Source organism: Bubalus bubalis, chromosome 2, assembly GCF_019923935.1.
Source record: "Bubalus bubalis isolate 160015118507 breed Murrah chromosome 2, NDDB_SH_1, whole genome shotgun sequence".
NCBI lineage: Eukaryota > Metazoa > Chordata > Mammalia > Artiodactyla > Bovidae > Bubalus > Bubalus bubalis.
The window spans coordinates 136749110-136765767 of NC_059158.1; the positions used below are offsets into that span (position 1 = coordinate 136749110).

Below are 16658 nucleotides of genomic sequence, written 5' to 3' on the forward strand. Positions count from 1 at the left end.
TGTCTTATCTGGGCCTTGTTTTTCAGTGGAGAAGAAAAAGAGTGGTTGTCTTAAGAATTTGTAGCCACAGACCTGTTCTCATACAGATTTGGGTAAATGTTCATACTATCAGTATTGTCCACCAAATCCTCAGGCAAAAGTTTTGTTTAAAAGGGTAATGGGTTTGCAGGGGCCTCAAGAGCACGTATCAATATGCAAATTCCAGAGGAACCAATTCAAATCAAGGCCTCAAAGACGTCCTGCATAAAGTTCTCACTTGTACAAGGCCACAGTAATAAAGGAAAGGCACTTATAGAAATAAACCACCAGGAGCAGGACTCAGATCAGCAAACAGAGAAGAGTAATGAATATATAACCAAGTACAAGAGACTATCAAAAATGATCAGGCTTATTTGAAAAAAAAAAGTTAATGGGCCCTGAGAAAGCAAAAATAAAAGTTACATCTATGGAGACAATAATATTCTCAAAATGAATAATGTCACAATCACAATGTTAAGTAAAATAAAACAAGTCATGGACTATTTATAAGATGACTCCATCTATACAACAATATGGAAAAACTAGAAAGAAATGTAATATGCAGCTGTGTATTGATAGTAAGTTTATCTTTAAAAATTCAGAGTAATAACTATAAAATGCAAGATAGTGAATCCTTTGCTAGAAGGTAGAAGAACAGAACTATGAACAGGGAAGGACAACTGAAGGGCAGAGTTTAAAGGTCACAGTCATTGTATGAGTTAGATTGAAGGCATGAAGGTGTTAACTTTATTACTACTTAAAACTTTAAACATTAGCCTTAAAACTTTAAAGAGTCCTGCACTCTTTTTATGCATGAAATACTTATGAACTATTTAAAAAATAAAAAAGGAAAAAGAAAGCTAATGGTTGGACTTGGGAAACTTGAAAAACTTTTAAGTAAATGAATTTTCAGACATGCTTATTTCATATACTAGATTGCAATAACTACTGTTGAAATATTGTAGTTCAGCAGAATGTTGCTAAATATTTGGCCAAAGAGAGAAGGGAAGCCAGACCTGATCACAACTTTAATTCTTCCCCCTCAGAAAGTTTTCAGCTGAGTTCAATGAAAGACTGTTCTAAGAAACCAGTATTAAAGAGAAGCTAATGGGAAAATAGTATGTTTTCAAGCAAAACTGCCTTATAAGCCAATGTGATTAAGTCATTTATATTCTGTTAAGCGGAGGATACCAGTCTACACCTTCTAGAAGTTATTTGAAGGAAATACTGTCATGCAAATTCAAGCAATCAGAATATCATTGCTACTTACCCATTTGGAATACAATTTTGTCTCAACTCTTGGCACAAAATTTACAGCCTTAATCATGACATCATAAACATTTAGAAGGATGTCTGTATAATCATTGAAATCAGGTTCAAACTTAATGGTGTCGTTATCAAGAATCAGCCTCATGACAAAACCTGGATGTTCAAAGGCCCTAACAGAATCCTGCAACAAAGAAATTATATAAAATATATATATATTATAAAGTATCCATAAATATGCATATCAATTGTGAGAGACTAAGGAGGGCACTGGTCCAGTTAGAATACACCCTTCCTCTCATGACCTAGACAGTTAACCCAAGGAGGAGCTGTACCAAAAAAGATAAGAGCCATTCCCAGCTAGACTTGTTGGTATCTACTATAGGGTCAAGATGCCAGAAAAAGGAAGATATGTATAGCAGTGGGGCTCTAGAATCATGCAAGAAGGAGCCCAAGAGGAGAATATTCAAATTCCCAGACTGTTCACCCTGTATCAGGACCTTCTTACAGTAAGAAAAGAGTTGTTTGAAGAAATCTTCCCCAGTTATCATGACCCAAATTTCCCAATGATGGGAATTTTCACTTATTCCCACTAACCTCACTAATATAATAATAATATATTCTACACATGTAGGTTGACACTAAGTCTTTTTTATTTTTAAACTTACAGGTAAGTGTAATAGGTCTAAAGATATACTTTCTGATCTCTCACTGGTAAAAGTTATAATTATCCACTCTCAAAGAACTGAAAATAAATTGGTAAGTGAATATTGGTATGAGTGAATCTTACTTACTGGAGGTTGTGCAATTAAGTCTGTGTACTCTTGCATGGAAACCACGGCGAGCTCCTGCAGCTGTGCAGCCATGAGTGTAGCAACACAGTTGAAAAAAGATTCCATTTTGGCACTGCTGTCACCGGTTGGCAATAGTTTTTTTTTATTACCTTGGTAATAAATATTCTGCACTTCTGGAAACCACCTTCAAAGAACAAAAGACTTTTAAAAGTTAATACTTTCGGTGAATCACTCCTCTAACATTAACAGTAACTTCTGAACATCCAAAGGTCTTCACAGAGAGGTATATTGCCAAGTGACATTATCCACTTTCTGAAATGTAAGTGCAAGCATATTTCATCCTTCCTAAGACATTTTAATCATAGACAATGGAAAATGGCTCAATGACATGATGCTGTGATAAAAACGTAACTTGAACTCCATGTATGACACTCTTTGGATATTACAAAAATTATCTTTACTGGATATTACAAGGCATGCCTCCCATGGATTTGTCAATTTAAAGCTAAAATATGAGTAACATTAAATCAAGGGAAGCCTTTTTTGGTTCAACCCACTTGATATTTTATGCTATTCTATTTCACAATGATAGTTGAAAACAAGATACAAAACAACAAAATCAAGTATGTTCTTTTCTTATCCTCCTTAATGAGAAATTCTAAAAGAGTGACTGATTTAAAACAAGTTTCAAATGTATATGCATCCTTGTAATAAAAGGGAAACAATGAATTTCATATTCACAGACACGTTGTGATAAGCCAAGTTTTCAGTTTACAAACTACTGCCCAACACTAAAATTAAGGAATATTTGTACCTCTTTTATAAGATAGAATTTTTAAGCAGTCAGTATAAGTTCAGGAGTTACCTGAATGCTCCCAGAGAGATCAAAGTTTTAAATGTATGTGTTTGTCCCTTTAACAAATACATGTTTTGTGCCTCTGTGCTAGGGACAGTGCCTCAGGAGATATGAAAAATATGACATAATCCTTTATCTTTAGAATAAGGAAGGCAACGTGTCATAGCAGAAAAGCAGATACATTTGAAATCAAAGGATAGAGTCATATTTTCTACTTAGGTAATAGAGAAGAGTTTTCTAGTGAAGAGGGAAATTTCACTAAAGAATAGATAAAAATGAAGTTAAGAAGACCATGAGAAAAGAATCTGAAGTAGAAGATATGAAAAATAGGTAGGAGAGGTAGGGCTAATACATCTAATCATTTTGCTATCCGTATCAGAGCTAACAGACTAGAAAATCGGAATAAGTAAGTGGGGCAAAGTATGCAGGACTTTGCAGAACTTGGGAGCTAAACACAAGAACTTGGGACAAGCTTATGCTCTATGAATAAACAGCATATCCTTCTGCAATGGGGCACGATTGCTAAAGCAACAGGTAAAGAGGATAGGTAGCAAATACTAAGGGGAGAGAGCAAAGCCAGATACAGCAGATACTAAGGGGACTGAGAAGTTTCCAGTAGCTCAGGCAAGAGATGAAGACAAGTGAAATGTATCTCAACAAAAAAAGAATAGTTAGAGATACACTAAATATGGCTAGAGGCAGCCTGGGGATGGTGAGGATGTAGATGATGAGTAAAAGAGATAGAAAAAGTAAAAAACTTTTCAACTTGGCCTGGGAATGGTCCAGAAGAAGAATGGCAGGTCTGGAATAAAGAGTAAATACTGTTATGGAAATGTTGAGAATCAGGTGCTGACATTTCATTCAACTGGAGATATACAGTAGAAATTTTATAAGAGGGACACGGAGCTCAGAAAACATAAGCTCTTAAGACAGCTAAGAGAGAAGAAATCATGAAACTGTTGAGAATATAGAGAAGAAAAATGAAAGCAAATACCTGCACAGCCTCTACTCTTAGATAAAATAGTAAGATTAAGTAGAGTCAGAAAAAGAGATCAAAAAAGAAATAGACACAGGGACACAGAACAGAGACTTAGAGAAGGCGGTAGTGATAAAGTACAGCAACTGCTGAATAGAAGTGGAGGATGAGGACTAAGAAGACATTAGGGTTTGGCATAGATGTCACGATTAATCATTTACTAATTGTTTCTCCACTGTGGTGAGCTGATGTTCTGCCTTTCAGCCATGATAAAACACATTCTGGATCCCTATTTAAAGTATGGTCAGAGCGATCTTCCCTCAGAATCAATTAAGCAGCATCAAGAGATACAGTTAATCAATCTACATCTTTCATCAAAATAATTCAATAAAGGTTTATCTTCTACTCTTTTCTTTGACATCCAGTCTACTAAAATTTGCAGTGGAAATGTATTCCTGGGGTAGAACCCTAAAGTTATAGAATAAGTTATATTTATTTTTATTCTGTGCTTATGAGGTCATATTCTTCTCTGCAATTAATTACGAAGTTTCATTCCGCACTTCTCCTCTATTTTTTATAAGAAATAAATACTAATATTATATAAAAGTCTAAAGTTCTTTCAAGTAATATCAAACAAAGAATTTGCTTCTAATGCATTAGTGAATAAAAAACATAAAGGAAAGATTTAGCCATAAGCTGTTAAAAGATACCTTTCTAAGTACCTTTAAGAAATCATAAAACCAAGTTGGAGTTTCATGTCCTCTGTTATCTTAAATGTGATCCAATTTTAATGTTCTATTTGTAATAACTTAATGACCTCTAACAGAGACAATTTTCCTGTATTGTTTCAGAACATTTTATCTGGCACCAGTATCAATAATTATCATATGTGGCTATTGCATTTTGAAGGGCCAAATCAAAATGATGTTTAATTCTCATTTGATAGGTCTAACCTCCCAATACAACTGTAAACTCCTTTAAAGAATATTTTCCCCTATAATCATCTTTAAACTTTTCTGTATCCTCCATCCAAAATCCAGATGTAATAGGCATATTACTTTGCATGTATTCATAGCAGACTCAAAGAAGTATCTGGAGAACGATTAGTTGATGATCATTACCCTCCCGCCCCCATGTTATCCAACCCTACACTCAGAGGAGAGGGTAGAAAAAAGACATTGGAAAAAAACATCAATTATAACCATCTTAGTTTCTATACTATCTATGCTGCATAGAACATCTGGATAGACATCACAGAGCAAGACAGTTAAAGACATCATATTTAACTCTCAATCAGAAATGATTACAAACTTGTTAAAATGAGATTTTCTGAAAGCAGTTAAACTATACTAGCTCAATCATCACATTTTAAATTGTATGTTTTTTGTACATGAAATTTCAAAACTTTACATTTTCAGTAGAGTCTCTTTGGCAGATTCCATGTGTTTCATGACAATTGTCTGAAAAGTTGACAGTTCCAATGCATCCTGACGATTGTGAAATTCTTCTATATCAACTAACCGTAACTTTCTGCAAGAGATGTCAATGAACAGTGATATATGTATGAGTGGCTTTGGTATTTGATATTTTGCTAGTTGGTTGTTCCCTTCTCAAAAACAATATTCCTGGGTTTTATCACTAAAATTTGTGTTTCATAAAAATATTCTAGAACATAAATTATTTTAATTTTAAAATAATATAATTAAATTCAACAGGAACACAGTTTGATATAATGAAAGAGTGCTATACAATAGAAGGATATAATAACTGAAAATTTATGCCTAGTTAGACTGACTTTTTCTTCAAACTAGAATAATTATAACAGAAAAAGAGGTAGAGCTCAAAGCTTACAAGGTCCACTCCTCCTAAAACAAAAACTGTACCCATTGTGAAAAGAGAACAATCCTGGATATTGGAAAGCCATGAGGTGAGGGAGTTCTCACACCTAATTATGACTCAGTGTATAAAAAAATCTTTTGAACTTGTGTGATTTTTTTTTTTTTTTCAGAAAATTGTGTTTACTTCAGCCAATAGTTTTCAGTTCTGACTACAACACTATGATCCTTGTTACAAATGTGCTTCACTCAAGAATTTTCTCTAGCACATTAAAGAGCAATAGTATCTATTAGTTTCATTGTTATTCACCTCAATTTAACTACAGATTACTTTCCTAAAGAAATTGCTTTTCAATTTCTACATGATCAAATGTTTTCTATGTTATCTGAAAGGTAGTAAACACTACTAAAACATTAAATTTTTGCTTAAACACTAATATAAAATGTTGGTTAGTAAATAAAACACGTTTCACATCTATTTAGATTCCTTTCACAAGTGGAAGTCCATCTCCTAGATTATAATGAGTTCAGTACATGACATCAGTGATATATTATGCTCAAAGTCGGTATAGCCATTGCTGAAGAATCATTGGTAATGCGTTATTCTGGACAACTGAGCAGAGCAAAGCAAAGTTTTACATAAAATATTTCTAAAATGTAGCATGACAGCACATACTAAACATAATCTGCTCTCTTTAGGCTTCTAGCTCAACATGTTCAATGTGACTTTCTGCTTTAAAGTGGTACCTATAAATCAGGGTGCAGGGGCATGCCATGTGAAGCAGCCCTGAATAAGGGCAGTTGCTAGGGCAGGAGCCCTGGAATCCACTGTGCCATTGAGCAACCAGACCAATTTTCCCTGCATTTCCTTGGTGTTTGATTTAGAGACAAGAGACAATTCTAAGCACAGGGCACCCATCTTTCCTGTTTTGAGACTGACAGGCTTTTACAAAAGTTTTATAGAACTTTTTCCATAAAATCCCTGAAAACGCCCCCTATTTGGTCAAAAGGCTGAATTGTTAAGAAGATGGGAAAAATATTACTGGACATTAGTCCTACTTTCTCAGGACAATTCCTACAACAATCTAGGAGTAGAACAATAGTTTTAATCACTGGTTTAAGACTACAGAAAGAGTCAGGAAAAAAAGATACTCAACAAATAACAGTCCCAAATCACCCAGACTGAATGTCAGGTTCTTCTCTGAACTCTTCCTATCCTTTACCTGCTGCAAGCAAGCAAATGTCAATTTCTGGAGACTCCGCAGTCAGTCATGGATCCCTCCCATCCTCACACCCGCCACTTGATGCTCATCACAGTCTGAAACCTACCTTGATCCTTGGATCCATCACTGATTTCAGGCAGAAGGGTCTTCAGCAGTCTTGGCCCAACACTCTGGACTTAACATCAAGTCAGTTTCTGACTTTGATTTCTGGTTCTCAAAGCTAATATCACTTCTTCGTGAAGTCGCTCAGTCATGTCCGACTCTTTGTGACCCCATGGACTGTAGCCCACCAGGCTCCTCCATCCATGGAATTTTCTAGGCAAGAGTACTGGAGTGGGTTGCCATTTCCTTCTCCAGGGGATCTACCCAACCCAGGGATCGAACCCCGGTCTCCCACATTGCAGGCAGATGCTTTACCGTCTGAGCCACCAGGGAATTGCTACAATCTCACTTCTTACTGGGCCCAAGTTGCCTCTTCAATCACACTCCAAGTGCTCACGTTTCTTGCTTGCTCCATGAATTTAGAAACATGTTGTGCTCTTGCCAGTTATCCTCCTTTGTTGCATTCGAAGTAGCACACTCTAGGCAGTGCTCTGCACTTGCTTTCTTCACTTACTAAAACATCCTGGAGACCTTTCCATAGCAGCACATTGATACTGTTCTCATTTGTATTTCATGGCTGTATTCCATTGTGTGACTGTACCATCATTTATTGAACCAGTCTACTATCAATGGTTACTTGGCTGTTTCCAGGCTTATCCTCTTAACACCTGGCACAATAAAGAACCCTTAATCTCTATCACTTGCTATATTTTCAGGTTTTCATCTGTAAGCTAATTTCCCAGAAATGAGATTGCTGGATTCAAGAGTAAATGAATTTATAATTTTGATAGACATGACCAGATTCCCCTCAAAAGGGTGCCCATTTCTCCAAGCTTCACTAACAATGCATGATGTTAATATATTGGAATTTTGTCAATCCAATGGAAAATAGAATGATATCTCAATGTAGTTTTTATTTCAATCTCTTTGTATTTCTCTTATTATGAGTTAGTTTAAGCACCTTTTTAAGCACCCTTAATTTAAAGGGTAATCAAGTTGTATCCTCTCTGAGTACTGTACAGTAAATTAATCCATGGTGTTCTAGTAATATTTTATTGGGCTCACCTTGGTCAAACCATGAATTTAAAAAATCCACTTTATCTTTTCTTTGACATCCTCTGATTTCTACTGTAATTTCTATGATAATTTCTACACTAATATATACACTGTATATATATATATATATATATGTGTGTGTGTGTGTGTGTGTGTCCCCCTGCATACACCATTTTTCAAGCAAAAATACCTGGGTGCTATGTACGTTTTTGACTACATTATAAATACCATTTTTGACATTAAGTGGGTTCTATAAGCCTAAATATTGAATGGCAAGAATTTGCACATTTTCATCTAGAGAGCATCCCTTTAGGGTTCCACATTCAGGCATTTTAGAGTCATTCCGATGATTTTCTGCATTACCATTCCCAACTCACCCCTAACTCATTGTTACACAGAGCATGTATGCTTAGTCACTCGGATCTCCCACTGAATGGGTAGCCATTCCCTTCTCCAGGGGATCTTCCCAACCCACGGATCAAACCCAGCTCTCCTGCACTACAGGCAGATTCTTTACCATCTGAACCACCAGACGGTCACACAAAGATGGCCTATTTTTTCAAGACCTGCTGAGATTCAGGGCAGACTCAGAGTAAGGATGCCCTGTGTGTCCAATGCTGGCTTCTACTCAGAGGAGCAGCACTATGACAGCCCAGCCCACTCCTAATATTCACACAGAGTGAAAATGACTTACACCAACAAAGGCAACATAGGAGTTGGTAGGGCTGTCTTCCCACCCACAGACCACAAAGCTCCTTTCTCACTTGTCCTTGCTTTAGCTGCTACAACTAAATATATCTCTGCCAATATTATCTCTGCCACTACAACCCTGAACACTAATTTTGGACTCGTAACATATACTATTTACTGGAGAAGGCAGTGGCAACCCACTCCAGTACTCTTGCCTGGAAAAGCCCATGGACGGAGGAGGCTGGTAGGGTGCAATCCATGGGGTCTTGAAAAGTCGGACACGACTGAGCGACTTCACTTTCACTTTTCACTTTCATGCACTGGAGAAGGAAATGGCAACCCACTCCAGTGTCCTTGCCTGGAGAATCCCAGGGACGGGGGAGCCTGGTGGGCTGCCGTCTCTGGGGTCGCACAGAGTCGGACACGAATGAAGCGACTTAGCAGCAGCAGCAGCAGCATACTATTTATTGTTTTCTTATCTCAGTTTTGTTTTTACTTCTTCCCTTTCCTCCTTTTATTTTGTCTCTTGCCTCCTTTCACTGTGTAACAGACAAAGTCTAGCCCTTTATGGACAATATTAGACAATGATGCTCATCCTCCAGTGTCCAGCCCAGTGTATTCTGGCAGCTCCATCTGTGAACCGGTATTTTAAAACAAAACAAAAACCACACTGTGGTAGTGTTTTGAAAATGTACTACTGCGTATAAACACCCTTTGTGAAAACAATATACTATATTGTATGATCTTATCATTGCATACAAAATTAGATCACAGGCCTTCTCCAGGAGAGATATCTGAGTACCAGCACCCAAAAGAAAGGAATGAGAAAAGCACAGGGCAGGGAGATGGCCTCTTCCTATTCCTATAAGACAAATTTAAAAAGACAAATAAATCCACATTACACAACGTAAAGTTGAAAAGATATCATTTCTAGCAGTTAAGTAGTCTCACTGACAAAGCCCAGTTTTATGTCATGTATGCAATGGCACCTCACTCCAGTACTCTTGCCTGGAAAATCCCATGGACGGAGGAGCCTGGCAGGCTGCAGTCCATGGGGTCGCTAAGAGTCTAACATGACTGAGCGACTTCACTTTCATGCATTGGAGAAGGAAATGGCAACCTGCTCCAGTGTTCTTGCCTGGAGAATCCCAGGGACGGGGGACCCTGGTGGGCTGCTGCCTATGGGGTCGCACAGAGTCGGACACGACTGAAGTGACTTAGCAGCAGCAGCAGCAGCAGCATGTATACACATGTGTGTGGCCACACATATACATTTGGCTACAAGAGCCCAGAGCAAAAAATGAGAAGATGCCCCACTAATGGTTAGCACGTCTTTCGCTGGGTTGGTGGAAAGAAGGGAAGCCATGAGGAAAAGAAAGTCCAGGTTGGTGAAGTCAGGTAAAGTAAAGAACATTGCACTTTACATATGTATCTGTACAAAGAGATTAAATTAAAATTTTTTAAACAAAGGAAGAAGGGGAAAGAGGAACAGAGGGAGGGTGAGGAGGGGCCTCAGACACCGCAAACCCACATTCATCTCACAGGTGGGAAATGGAGAGCCTCTGATGAGAGGGTGGCAGAGCTGGGGTGATTCTGGGTGGCTTGACTTCCTGGTTAGGGTTAGGTGCTCCTGTGTGCTAAGGATCCCAATTTTGGAAGGAATTCAGAGAAGTTGGTCAGCGAGGCCTCCCCAGTGTATGTCCAGGGGGCTTCCCAGAACAGAAACAACAGCTGCACTTCTGTAGCACACAGAGCTCTTAGCTTTCCCTTCGCTGGTCTGCAGGAGGCGAGAAAATGTGCTCATTATTGTGCCCTCATAACAATACCTGCTATTAAGAACCAAGAGACCTTGGAGAGCAGATTGCTAGTAAAGTGTGGCGGCTTTGGCTGGGAGGGTGAGAAAAGGTCCACGGACCACCCTGGAGACCTGGGTGCCATGTCCTCTAGACAAAGATCCACCCAGGTTTTGAGAGGTCTTCTTTGAGAAAAATAATATAAAACTATATTACTTCTGCATATTTTATAAATACATATGTCCACGTGTGCCTATTGCTAGGATGCCCCCCAGTGCCTCAGAAGGGATGGCACAAGGGAAGCATACAAAGCTCAAGCTTCTAAACTGTGAGGTAAACTGTCCTCAGCCCTAGGGCTAAGACCTTTAGCACCACCGTGCCCACCAGTGTTCACACCATGACATCACCCACACGGAGATGTATAATCTCCAACAGTTGCCCAGAAACTTCACCTCATGCCAGTCACATGGGCAGTATTTCCTAGGTCTCTGAACAATACAGATTATTGTAGCAGCTAGTGTTCCATGGGATTTAAAACAAGGTATGGCAATTCGGTCTTTTAACTATGACTACTCCTCAAAATAAATGTGGTAATTGGGTGGGGGGTAGGGAAGGGAGAATTGGATTAGAGATGACGGTGATGCTCACTTATTACTCTATATAATTCTATGCTATTTACAACCATGTTTAAATACTTAGGTTAAATTTGCAAGACTTTTAAAATTTATAGTTAAAATAATAAATGAAATAATTAAGATAGAATAGCTTTCATCTCTCTTAAAAAACAAACAACAACAACAAAAAATCTTCAGTAAGGCCAGAAATACTTACTTAAAAGTACTGTGCCACAAATCTAGCACCGACAGCATTGTAGGGTTCATTGCATTCAAGTGATCCCGAATATAAGTGCTTGCAGCTAAAAATGATTTCCTCCAAGGCTTTGGAAGAATTTCCATCCTGAAAACAGAGAAAATATTTAATTATCTTCTTTAAAAATCAAAAAATATTCTAATATTCAAAATACTTTTTGAGTAACACTTTTTTGAGTTTAATTTAAATGATCCCTCATGGTAATAATAAAACATGTTATATAATTATGCTTTAAAGTATATAAAGGTCATACTCATTATGGTTTAGTATACTTTCTAATGCATATAAAATTAGATTTGAATTTTTATCATATAAGGACATTTTTTCCCTAAATGATTGATCTGATGGAGTCCACAAATAACTAACAGTAATTAAGCAGAAAAGAATAGCCAGCTATGTTTTATGTACATCTTCAAAGACTTTTTTAAAAGGAAACATTTAAACATTTTATACCCCTATCGGTTTTAAAACATTTTAAGAATATAGTCTAGCCTGGAAATCTCCTTAAATTTCACCTCTGACTTAAAGGTCATTACAAAATCAGGAACACTAACATTCTATTTAAAGACATGTATTCTGTAACTGATGGCTGGATGGTAAAGAATCTGCCTGCAATGCAGGAGACCAGGGTTCGACCACTGGGTCGGGAAGAACCCTTGGAGAAGGAAATGATAACCCATTGCAGTATTCTTGCTTAGACAATTCTATAGACAGAGGAGCTTGACAGGCTATAGTTTATGGAGTTGTAAAGAGTCAGACATGAATGATAGAGGGTTTAATAATAATATTTTGTAACTCCTCCAACTTGAATAATCATCTTTTATATATTAAAGATGGGCCATCTTCATCTTTCAGAGTGTATTTAAACATTTATATTTTATGCCTGTAATTTTTTTTACTCATTAATTTGAAACACTTAGTCTTGTTGTAATATATAGTAAGTTTAATTCAGTTTGTCATTTGTGGCCATACCACCTTTACAGTTACAAAGGATAATTCTTGTCTATACCTGGGAGAAAAATATTCTCCATAGAAAATATATTGACTCTTTTTTTAGTTGTTAAGATAAATGATTTGGGGCAATTTTAAATGATATAAAAGAAACAAAGCAAAATTGAGTGGTTACTTAATCACATAAGTTCTATTCAAACTGTTTAAGAGATTTATTCCTAAAAATGCTAATTATTTTAGGGAAAATATATAGCAAGTGAATTTTCATATTATGCATTCTATATTTTAATCCATGTAATAAAATGAAATATGTTCTATATTTGCATATTTTCTGTAACATTCCCAATATGCTTTGAGGCATTCAAAATGCCATCAAGCTTTCATGTCTGCATCATATCTGAAGCCCATGCTTGGAGCTGTGGAAATACAAAGATCTGTATCGTGTTCTTTCACCAGCATACTTATATTTTAACCACATAGGCATTCATCTGTCAGTACGTCTGCTTGCCTACCCATTTATCCAACAATTTGTAAACATAATGTGTTTGTGTTTAGTCGTGTCTGACTCTTTACAACCCCATGAACTATGGCCCGCCAGGTTCCTCTGTACATAGGATTTGTTCAGGCAAGAATACTGGAGTGGGTGGCCATTTCCTCCTCCATAGGATCTTCATGACCCAGGGATGGAACCCCTGTCTCCTGCATTGGCAGGCAGATTCTTTACCACTGAGCCACCTGTGAAGCCCAACATAACATATTAGGGCTTAAATACATAAAGATAGTACAACCACTTGTATAAATGAAGTACAAAAATTATAAACATATATATGAGAAAATATAACCAGTGTATAAAGATATACACATACACAGAGATGATCACAAAGTCAATATTCTTAGAGAAAATTGATTCCTTACTCAGCACGATGGGGTGGAAGTTCTTCTACCTTTTTGTCATCTTCCTTTTCTCTAGGATCTTTCAAAACAAAATCAACTAAAAGAAAATTGAAAAGTTCCGATCAACAATCTTATAGTAATTACAGTATTTCCCAAACAACTGCAAAATTAAGTCCTTTAAAATTGTTTACATTAAGCTTTTTAAAATAATGAGCAATGTGTGTATTTATAAACACAAGAGATTTTAAAATTTTTATGAGAAAATCTGTGATGTCTGTGTCTTTGAGAATGTATGTACTCTTTCTTAATGATGTTCCATTCTTTCATTTGAAAATCATTGCTTTTAATATTACATTTTCCTTTTGAGCTATGTACCACTGAAAGTAGTCTTATTGAATTGAAAGTCAGCAATACAGAGCAGTAGTTTCCCTTCACTGAGGAAAGATAAATATTGCTCTGTTCTCTTTTAAATTGCTTAAGAGCATAGAACTATCTTGTTAAGAAATCAGTAAAGTGAGTTCCCTCTGCTTCTGTGATCCTTAATTCAGTTAATTCTATTCTTCCTAGTTTTCTTTGAAGATGCTCTTTCTAAAACGCAAATATGTTACTACCCCTCTGCTTAAAATCTTTCAGTGACTCTCCTTTACCCTCAAATGCTTTTAAGAAGTTGCCTTTTGTAAGGCCCTTAATATTCTTTCCCTCTACCTGAAATGCACCCTTTTCGGGGGCCACCAGAAGGGCTTGCAAGCCCAGAAGAGCCTTTCACTTTTGTCTACTATCATTTCCACCACTTCTTAGGCCATGCACGTTTCCTAGTACATGTTCATCCTTCGTGACTCAGTTCAGATACCCCCAAGTCCTTCCTAACTGTCAGACATGACCTCTTCTCCCTTAGAGCATGTTCTTGATTTCTCTCCTCACTGTATTTGCTACTCTGCTTTATCATTTAGTAATCTGTCCATTCCTTTTATTACATTATGAACTCTTCAGGGGCAAGAATTTGGCTCTTTACATGACCGACACACTCAAAGCAGTCTTAAATGCAATGAATGGTCTCCTCCTTGAAGGGTTCCCAGACCATTTCAAAGCAATATGATTTCTCCCGCTCTGACACAGAGTCAGTTATATTAGGCGTACTACCACAAACAACTGGAGAACCTTTCTTTAAAAAAGCATAGATATGAAAGACCTGACTCCAGAGGTTTTAATTCAGATGGATGCAGAAATGAGCATTTTTTAAATGATGCTGATTATTAGTCAGTCTTAGAGTCTATTGGTTTATACCACAAGTCAGCAAACTTTTATATAAAGGGTTAGATTGCTAGTATTTTCAACTTGTGAGCCACAAGATCTCTATCACAACTACTCAGTCTCTTATGGTACAAAAGCAGCTATAGACAATATGCAAATTAACATGTGTAGCTGTGTTTCAGCAAAAATTTATTTACAAAAACAAGAAGTGGGCCAAATTGGGCCTGTGAGCTGTAGTTTGCTAACCTCTGATCCATTGCAATAATTTTGTAATTGATCACACTCTACTTTATGATATCAGTAATATTAAGGCTATGGTTTTTCCAGTGGTCATGTATGGATGTGAGAGTTGGACTGTGAAGAAAGCTGAGCGCTGAAGAATTGATGCTTTTGAACTGTGGTGTCGGAGAAGACTCTTGAGAGTCCCTTGGACTGCAAGGAGATCCAACCAGTCCATCCTAAAGGAGATCAGCCCTGGATATTCATTGGAAGGACTGATGCTGAAGCTGAAACTCGAATACTTAGGCCACCTCATGTGAAGAGTTGACTCACTGGAAAACACCCTGATGCTGGGAGGGATTGGGGGCAGGAGAAGGATGGGGATGACAAAGGATGAGATGGCTGGATGGCATCACCAACTCAATGGACATGAGTTTGAGTGAACTCCGGGAGTTGCTGACGGACAGAGAGGCCTGGCGTGCTGTGATTAATGGGGTCGCAAAAAGTCGGACACAACTGAGCGACTGAACTGAACTGAACTGAATGCTAACATTAAAATTTTCAGTTATGTTCTTTGTTGAGGGGATACACAAAGAAGTTGCTCAGTTGTGTCCGACTCTTTGTGACCCCATGGATTGTAGCCCACTAGGCTCCTCGGTCCATGGGATTTTCCAGGCATGAATACTGGAGTGAAGGAAATGAAGCCGTTTCCTTCTCCAGTTGAGGGGATATACCCCTAAAAATAGAAAGACTGTTTTGAAATTTTTTTGCTACACTTTACTAATGAAATTTGTCTGAGACCTGAAGCAATATAACAGCAAAACAATAAACAGCATAATAAATATAATAAATAGCTTCAAGTATAGATGTCAACTTTAAACTTTCAAAAATTCATCTTTAATATGATACATTCAAATCATAAAGCAAAGAGAAACACTGATTTACCTATGGATTTTTTTACACTAAGAAGATAATCTTCTCTCATTTCATCAGACAATGCAAGTATGCTGTTAGTGAGGACTTTCAGATGCTGGGGGACTAAATTCAATACATGCTCCAGCCAAGAATCTTCCATTGGTGCTACATGGTCCGTATCAATTCCATGGTGGATATAATAGTAATATCTCTATAGAAAAGAGAGCAAGAAATGGAGATGGGTTTAGTACTATAAAGGGTTTCCCTAGTGGTTCAGATGGTAAAGAATCTGCCAGCAATGCAGGAGACCTGGGTTCATTCCCTGGGTTGGGAAGATCCCCTGGAGAAGGGAATGGCCACCCACTCTTGCTGGAGAATGTCATGGATAGAGGAGTCTGGTGGGCTACAGTCCCTGGGGTCGCAAAGAGCCAGACATGACGGAGCAACTAGCACTTTCACTTTAGTACTATAATAAGAGAAGTATTTATCAAAAATAAAACTACTTAGCAAAATTAGAGTTTTAGAACAAAGAATTTTACAAATTATAAAAAACTGTCGTCTGCAATTCGTATTGCCATTATTTGTGTGTGCTGTGTTTAGTCATTCAGTCGAATCCAACTCTTCATGATCCCATGGACTGTAACTTGCCAGGCTTCTCTGTTCGTGGGATTCTCCAGGTAAGAATACTGGAGTAGGTTGCCATTTTCTACTCCAGGGGATCTTCCCGACCCAGGGATCCAACCTACTTTCCTGTGTCCCCTGCATGGCAGGCAGGTTTTTTACCACTGTGCCACCTGAGAAGCCCTGGTATTATTTGATCTCTCCTATTTGGGGCTTCCCTGGTGGCTCAGAGGGTAAAGCGTCTGCCTGCAATGCAGGAGACCCGGGTTTGATCCCTGAGTCAGGAAGATCCCCTGGAGAAGGAAATGGCAACCCTATCCAGTACTCT

At 37.7% G+C, this 16658-nt stretch overlaps 1 protein-coding gene across 1 annotated transcript in view; it reads right to left on the bottom strand.

Moving 5' to 3' along the window:
• Positions 1 to 16658, bottom strand: part of DNAH7 (dynein axonemal heavy chain 7) — a 271936-nt gene that overhangs the window by 218229 nt on the left and 37049 nt on the right. Inside the window, exons 7-12 of the mRNA XM_006078127.4 lie at positions 15740 to 15920; positions 13346 to 13421; positions 11441 to 11566; positions 5321 to 5440; positions 2079 to 2262; positions 1289 to 1468 (exon numbers count right to left, since the gene is read on the bottom strand). Of these exons, the coding sequence (XP_006078189.4) occupies positions 1289 to 1468; positions 2079 to 2262; positions 5321 to 5440; positions 11441 to 11566; positions 13346 to 13421; positions 15740 to 15920 (867 nt within the window). The remainder of the gene's footprint in view (positions 1 to 1288; positions 1469 to 2078; positions 2263 to 5320; positions 5441 to 11440; positions 11567 to 13345; positions 13422 to 15739; positions 15921 to 16658) is intronic.